At 37.9% G+C, this 8,100-nt stretch overlaps 2 protein-coding genes across 2 annotated transcripts in view; both read left to right on the forward strand.

Annotated features, from left to right (window-relative positions):
* Positions 1-1,291, forward strand: part of LOC105172253 (acetyl-coenzyme A carboxylase carboxyl transferase subunit alpha, chloroplastic) — a gene marked incomplete in the record, with an annotated part of 4,484 nt that extends 3,193 nt beyond the window's left edge. Inside the window, 1 exon segment of the mRNA XM_020695723.1 lies at positions 84-1,291. Coding sequence (XP_020551382.1) covers positions 84-1,100 — 1,017 coding nt within the window.
* Positions 1,594-7,309, forward strand: LOC105172256 (DEAD-box ATP-dependent RNA helicase 8). Its single transcript, XM_011093631.2, is given in 11 exon segments — positions 1,594-2,128; positions 3,100-3,160; positions 3,241-3,427; positions 3,430-3,465; positions 3,977-4,215; positions 4,750-5,001; positions 5,097-5,277; positions 5,559-5,647; positions 5,728-5,801; positions 5,902-6,025; positions 6,909-7,309. Coding segments are annotated over 10 exon segments (1,476 nt in total). The 5' UTR covers positions 1,594-1,850; the 3' UTR covers positions 5,981-6,025; positions 6,909-7,309.

Consider the following 8,100-nt stretch of genomic DNA (forward strand, 5'->3'; position numbering starts at 1 on the left):
ATGCATATCAATCATTACATCCAAACTTCAGACTCATTAAAGAACAAACAGTTACATCATTCATAACATCATGGGGCCTCCAGGAATTGACGAGGATGAATGCAGAAGAACTCATTCGACATCGGATGCTCAAATTCCGGATGATTGGAGTGGGTGCCTATAGAGAGGGTTCTGAGGTGGAACCTGTGCGGAAGCGCAATATGCGAGCATCTGAGGTGAATGCACCTAAATTTGCCGACATAGAATCCGCGCTTGACGATCTCAGGAAAAAAATACTTAAAGCTAAGGGACCATCGGATCCAATTACCTATAAGAAAATTGAGAAGCTTGAAGAAGATCTAGACCAAGAAATGACCAAGGCATTCATTTCAATGGGCTTGATTGATCAGATCAAATCTCTCAACTTGGAGCTGGCTCGGTCTCCTAATCCCGATCAAGCCTCAAACAGACGTCTGAAGGAAAAAGCAGATAAAATAGTACAAGAGTTCAAGAGAAATCTATCACAGCCCGGTGCATATATTGGATTGAAGCAAAAGCTCCAAATGCTGAACATGGTTAGCAGGCTTCTTGAGCTGAAAGAGAAGAGTGAGAAGTTGAAAAGTGAACTCAATCAGAAGCTTTCAGCAGACATTAAAGCCAAAATGGAGACGTGGAAGTTGGCTAGGGAGAAGTCATCGACAGGGGATCCATTGGATGAAAATCTTGCACGGGAGGTAGAAGTTGCTAAAGAGGAGCTCGACCAGGTCCTCAGATCAGCTAACTTGCACGTCGTGGGAACAACCAAAAAGGAAAACATAAATCCGCTTCCTGAACTGAGAGAAGAAATGCTGAATATAAACAGAGCGATCAAGCAGGAAATCAAGAAGGTTATAGATGAGAAAGGGCTGAGTTGGAAAATCAATGAGCTGAAAGCAGAAGCTGTGAAAGACTCTAGTTCAGAGAAAGCGAAAAAGCTGGAAGCAGAACTCAAGGAAGTAATAGCTGCTGCTCTTAGTGCCAGCCCCCTCAAAGACAGGCTTGACAACTTAAGGGTGCAGCACGAATCCTCGGTGAACAAAGTCGTGGAAGGTAACGTCGGGACGGATAACGGCAGGTGGTGAGACAACTGGAGACAGGTTGCTGCGGGACTTCTTGCATTGTATTATTGATTGTTGAGGTTGATAGAGACAATGTTGTAACTTACAAACACATGTTTTTGTTATTCACATATGGTGTGAAATGTTGCATGAAAATTTTGACTCGGATGAAAGTTTATCCTATTATGTGCTGATTTTCCTTGCTTCCTTCTGCATGAACTTGGGTAATTTTGTTGAATTCCTTGAGCAAGATTTCATGAAATTTAAATAAGTTCTGAGTTCGAATTGCAGTATCATTTTAACCAATTAAGATTTGTAAAAGATTATTTTTGTAGTAAATTACAATTCAAATATTAATTTTTAACTCGATAAAAAAAGTGGAAAAAAAAACCTTGAAAAATAAATTAATATATATATTTAATTAAGTTATAAGGGCTTTTGTTTAATATTTAAAAAATATAGTCCTCATTAGCAAATTGGTAAATATCTCTCTGACGCCCTATAATGGTCGCACCACCGTAGACTCCTTATTACCCTCTTTCTTTCAACGCTAACGTTTCTCTTTCTTCAAGAATCTGTTTTTCTCACTTTCTTTTACAATTTTGCATTCAAATTTTATAGTCATTATAGGAAAAATCCCTAACGGGTATCAATCTGTAGCTCCGGGTTTTGTATTATTTATCTTGGTTCTTATATCAATATACACGTATAATTTGTGGAATTTGTTGTTATTTGGTGTAAATTTTCATCAATTAGTTACAATTAGGTTTAGTGATGAGTTCGAGAGCGAGATATCCGCCGCCGGGAATGGGTGGAGGCCGAGGAGGCGCCGCCGCCGGAATGAACCCGCAAGGAGGACCAAACCCTAATTTTCAACCAAGAAACATTAATCAACAGTACGTGCAGAGGAGTCCAGCGCAGAATAATCAGAATCATCAATTGTTTCAAAACCCTCAGCCACAGCAATGGCTGCGAAGAAATCAACTTCCACACACTGATTCGACCGTCGATGAGGTTGAAAAAACTGTGCAATCAGAAGCGGTTGAGTCGAGGTCAAGATTTATTTTTAACCCCTCTTTGTCGGAACTCTACGTTCTCATAGTTGTTTTTCTTTATGTTTAATCATATGGGATCCCGTCTCTTCTGAAGTTTTTCTTTTTCCTTTTAAATGTCGATTTCATGGTTTGTTCGGTCGGTTAAATGAAGGAATTTCATCCTCTTTTTGATAAATATTTGGCGAAGAATATGGGAGAACTCCAACATATATTTACTTCTACTTCTATATTTTAAATTGAGGGCGTGATGTGGGTGATCGCCTCTGGATGGCTGATGAATACCACCTCTGCATCAGTAGTCTTAAAGCGAAGGAAATGATTAATTAGGTTGAATTGTAAGACGCCTGAAGAACTTTTAGGTTGTCTTGAATATGATTAATTCTGTTCCTACATTGTTCTGTGCTGTTATTGATTAGACCTTTGTTGTTTTGAGCAGCTGCGGTTTAGAAAGTTGCTTTAATTTCCTTGGCCCTTTTTCTTTTCCTGGTAGTCCTTTGGAAGAACCTCGGTTTGGCAGCTCTATGGTTTCAAAACTTTCCTATGAGTTTCTTGCTGTTTTTGGTCGTGCTTTCAAAGAACATTGATGTAATACTTTAATATGCTACTGCTACTTCTGAGATCTCAACTATCCTGTTTATAGTTTATGGTATGACATGCTGAATCTTTATGGATTTAGTTTGAAATTAGAAGCATGCAGTTCTAGGAAGTCTAGTTACATCTTAATTGTATTGTCTTTGGTGAAATTTATGGATAAACTAAGAGTTATTCTGGGGAACTCCTTAGCATCCAAATCATTGGCATGGGAATTTTCTTACCTCTTTCCATGTTATTGACCCGCATCATTTATGCTCTACTGTTATTATGGTGGGGTCCCATGAAAAGCATAGCACTCTTTTTGACCCATTTCTCTGCACTTGTCCATGCTGATTATATCAAAATATTTATTACTTGTATTTCTTCTTGATTAGCTCGCAAGATTGGAAGGGACGACTAAAATTACCACCAGCAGACACTCGTTATAGAACCGAGGTAAGTTTCTTGTAATATGCCAGTTTGTGAACTGGTTGTTGAAACAAACATCTTTATTATTATTTTTATTTGCCTTTCAGGATGTTACAGCTACCAAAGGAAATGAATTTGAAGACTACTTTTTGAAGCGTGAGCTGCTTATGGGAATATATGAGAAAGGTTTTGAAAGGCCATCACCAATCCAAGAGGAGAGCATTCCAATTGCTCTTACGGGAAGTGATATCTTGGCTAGGGCCAAAAATGGAACTGGGAAAACTGCTACCTTCTGTTGGAGAAAATTGATCAAGATAAAAATGCTATTCAAGGTTTGCCTTGTATCTATCTGAAGGTTCTTGCAAATGTAGAATTCTGTACTTTCGTCGGCGTAGGGCCTTATATTTATATGAGTATGCCTGGTTGATAGTGGGAACTGAAAAATGAGGTCAAGACAAAATTGTGGTGGTTGTTATAGTTTAGTTTTTCTCCCATGGAGGATGAATCATGTCAAACATAGCATTTCAAAGATGTGCTTAAGGGGTCCACGAAGCATATATGATATCTATGCCGTGAGTTTTGGTCCATGATAACATTGGGTAGCTCATTTGTCAGCTAACTTCAGTTACTCATTTCTAACTATGCATAATACCTTTCAGCCTGTATCAGTACCATGCATTATAAGCCTTTCATTAACGCCAATATCTATCTGTTTATCTATGCACTGCCGCTCATGTTTATATACTCATGTTAATATACATTTCTCTGTTGTTCTATATCTGTAGTTATTCTTTGAAATATTCAATCCATATCTTGGTTTCATGTTTGTGTGCATCTCTGCAGTTGTTATTCTTGTCCCTACAAGAGAATTGGCTCTTCAAACATCACAAGTTTGTAAAGAACTTGGGAAGCACTTAAAAATTCAAGTCATGGTTACTACTGGTGGAACTAGCTTAAAGGATGACATAATGCGTCTCTATCAACCAGTTCATTTACTTGTTGGGACACCCGGAAGAATTCTTGATCTTGCAAAAAAGGGTGTCTGCATCTTAAATGAGTGCTCTGTGCTTGTAATGGATGAGGTATGGAATGATTTAGGCATTTTTCTTCAACTCAAAGTGCATTTTGGTTTGGAATTAGCATGACCTTCCTTATCAGGCTTCCACTTTCAGCTTTTGTTCCTACAGTTCTACTCCTATACAAGAGTGGTTGAGAGATGATCTGGCTGTCAGCAGATTGTAAATTCTTTCCTGAGACACATTTAATAGATTGAGCATAGAGCATGTATGGTTATGTTTGCACCACCTAGATCGTGAGGCTTTCACATTTAACATGTATAATTCAAGCATACGGAAAGTATGTTATGGAACCCAAGGGTGGGCGTTATTGCAAAACTTAGAGAAACAGTTATTTCTCGGAATTCTCTCTGTTTGTGATGCGAGGACATCTATATGACTTCTAGTTTTTTATGGAATTGGTTTTGACATGTTTACTACATGCCTATTTTCCTATTGGTTTCTGCTTTGGTATCTGTTCTGCGTCATTTCAACTTTGGAGAACAATGTGATCCACATGGGTAAAGTGGGACATCACCCTCTTTTTGCTAACTTCTGCAGGCTGATAAGCTTTTGTCACCAGAGTTTCAACCTTCTGTTGAGCAGTTAATTCGCTTTTTGCCTGCAAATCGTCAAATTCTTATGTTCTCAGCTACTTTCCCGGTTACTGTAAAAGATTTCAAAGATCGTTATCTGCGGAAGCCCTATATCATCAACCTTATGGATGAGCTTACGCTCAAGGGTATAACCCAGTATTATGCGTTTGTGGAAGAAAGACAGAAAGTTCACTGCCTCAATACTCTCTTTTCTAAGGTTCGAAATTCAAAAAATGTGCATGCATTTTTTCAGTTGTGCCTTACTTTTGCTATGTTTTTTTAACATGATATATCTATCACCTTTGCCTGCAGCTTCAAATTAATCAATCAATTATTTTCTGCAATTCTGTAAATCGAGTAGAACTTCTTGCTAAGAAAATCACAGAGCTTGGTTATTCTTGCTTCTACATTCATGCTAAGATGCTTCAGGATCATCGCAACAGAGTATTCCATGACTTCCGCAATGGTGCCTGCAGGAATCTCGTTTGCACTGGTATGTTATCTTGGTCCTGTCACGATGATGTTTTGGGATTTGATTTTGGCCAACTGTTGTGGGCGAAGAGACAATCTTGTCTTTCCTGCTTCTGCTGGCAGTAGTTAGTGGCAATCATTAAATGATTTCTGCAGTAAATAGGGGTGGTGTGGTGTACTTTTGTGGTCATCTTTTGATCTAATCTCATCTGATGCTCTCTCTTTTCCTTAACAAGTTTTTACTCTAGTTGTGAGCCAAGCAAATTGAATCTTTTTCCTTTTGTCTCTTGCGCTCAAATGCAGACTTATTTACAAGAGGGATAGATATTCAAGCAGTAAACGTCGTCATCAACTTTGATTTTCCTAAGAATTCAGAAACATATTTACACAGGGTATGGTTCCTTATAATTTTGGGCCAGTTTAGATCCGTGCTTCCCGACAATCTTTTATGAATATCCATGGTACTTGCCAGGTTGGTCGATCTGGAAGGTTTGGACACCTTGGGTTAGCCGTGAATCTGATCACCTACGAGGACCGCTTCAACTTGTATGCACATAGTTCCTACGGGTTTTTTTTATAGTAATTATGTATTAGATAGTTGTTTTTGAGAGAGAATACTCACTTCCATGTTCCCTTCATCTTTCAGGTATAGGATTGAACAAGAATTGGGAACAGAGATCAAGCAGATACCTCCGCATATAGATCAAGCTATATACTGTCAATGATCTATAGTCAGTGCTAGCAATTTCAGATTGGAAGTGGTGAGACTGGTGAGTTATGGAACCTATGCATACTTTGGCTGCCTTAAAGATTTTAGCCTGACAGATATATGCCTTGCTATTGTTTCAAATTTTTATGTTCATTTTGTCCACGTATGCCACGCTTTCCAACAACCATTTTACATATCAGTTATCAATTGTGGATGAGGGCCATGAGGCAATATTTTTTTTACTTTATTCATTTGTTTGGTTATATCTAGGGGGCTTCTATTATCTTGTTCTATGTATCTGTGTTTTGCTTTTCTTCTGCAAGATCCTTATTTTGGTCAAGTATCAGGGAAGGGTGGGAGCACCTTGAATGGTTTTCTTGTTCATGATGTTTTTGGTTCTGAGAGGAGGATATCTTTTGTGCATATAGGGAACGCTTGACTCTTTTATTATGATGCAGTTTCCCAAGCATAAAAGCCAAAAATCTGGGTATTGGTTGAAATGTTGTCTAGAGCTACTAACATACCTTGTTTTGATTCAAACTCTAATGATGTTCACACTGCAACTTTCCAAGTTATGATTGTGGTTAAACTATAATCCTGGACCGGTGCTTCCCTTGGTTTTTGGTTTATGATAACACTATTGTTTGCAGGGGTCTTATTTGACTGTTCCTGAAATTGATGTTTTTTTTAATCTAATTTTTTGTATTAAAGTACAACGTGAAATAGGTCATGATTGTTCTTAATTCTCTTTAGATGGTAGGACAGTGCAACATAAGATTTTGGGTATGTCCAACTTTCATTCGCAATATGAAATATGTAGTTTCAAATACACAGGCACTGGAATTAGAGGTTTGGGTAAATCCTGGATTTAATGATCAGATAGAATATGTACTATAAACTTACATTCCTTTCATCTTAATTATCTGTCTTTTTCTCTATGACAGGAATATAGCTGCGAGATGGAGAGGTGACATGATTGAGCATCGGGGGTTGTTAGAAATCATGTTCATGGTCAAGAAAGACCTTGTATTTTCCTCATGGGACAGATGGGGCGTGGATTTCCAAGAAATTGGCTCATCGCCCTTTAAAAGATTTGGAACCATATTGCGGTTGCATGTGTTCAGTGCACTGAGTCGTTGCCTTCACTCTTTGAGCCATGGCTTTTTTCTTATTTTCTGTTGAATTAAGTTTGAGCTAAGATGATGAGCGTTTCCTGTATGTCCAATGCAAAAATTTATTTGTGCTTGTTACCTTTCTAGTTTCAAGTTTCAATAAATAAAAAATAGAAGTCCTGTTTTTATTTCTTGAATCTCATTTATTTGAGAATTGTAAGATTTACCTTCCCTCCCTTGTTCTGGTTTGCTGGTTGTGGATTGTTTGTTGGTTCGGCTCAAGTTATGATCCAATGCAAATTCGGGATGGGAACAATAGTCTTGTCTTGTGAGATTATTGAGTCATAGGAAGATAATTCAATGTACGGTCCCCAAGAGAGACTAGTTGATTTTAGTTGGGTTTTGGCATGTAGAAAGTCTTGAGATATTTTGACAATTTACATGGAAAAATTGGGGATGGAGCTTGACCTGAAACCCAATCAGTCAAGAAAAGGGTCAAATTAAAGGTGAGATGACCTGTTGCCCTTAGGCTTAGAGTTGCATACAATTTTCTCTCTAGGCAAGGCACGTGGTCTAGAGTATGGCGAGGTTTTGAATTCACATTAGGGTTAGGGTTAGGTTTAGATACGGTGGTTCTGCCTGCCATGCTGTGGCACCTCAAAGTCATGCTGCATCACTGTATTTGAATCTCATGCTACAGTTTAATGTATGTGTAATAATTAATATGTGCTCCAACACTTGTCATTATTAACTGTTATAATTATTACATTTGCTGTACAATTAGTTAATATTGGTCAAATTTGATTTGGGTATTAATCCAATATAAAAAAGTAAATATTCAAGAATTTGATTTTCTTGAAAAAATAAAAAAAAAAAAAGAAAATTAGAGAGAAATTTCGTAGGGAAGTGAGAGAGTATGAGTAGAAGAGGTCTTCTCGCAGCTGTGGGAATCTAATTCCATTGACTTGAATAAATACTGAGGAGTTTTGTTGTTTTGTTGTGGGTGTAGTACATCTAAAAGAAG

This window comes from Sesamum indicum, linkage group LG1, assembly GCF_000512975.1.
Source record: "Sesamum indicum cultivar Zhongzhi No. 13 linkage group LG1, S_indicum_v1.0, whole genome shotgun sequence".
Taxonomy (NCBI): domain Eukaryota; kingdom Viridiplantae; phylum Streptophyta; class Magnoliopsida; order Lamiales; family Pedaliaceae; genus Sesamum; species Sesamum indicum.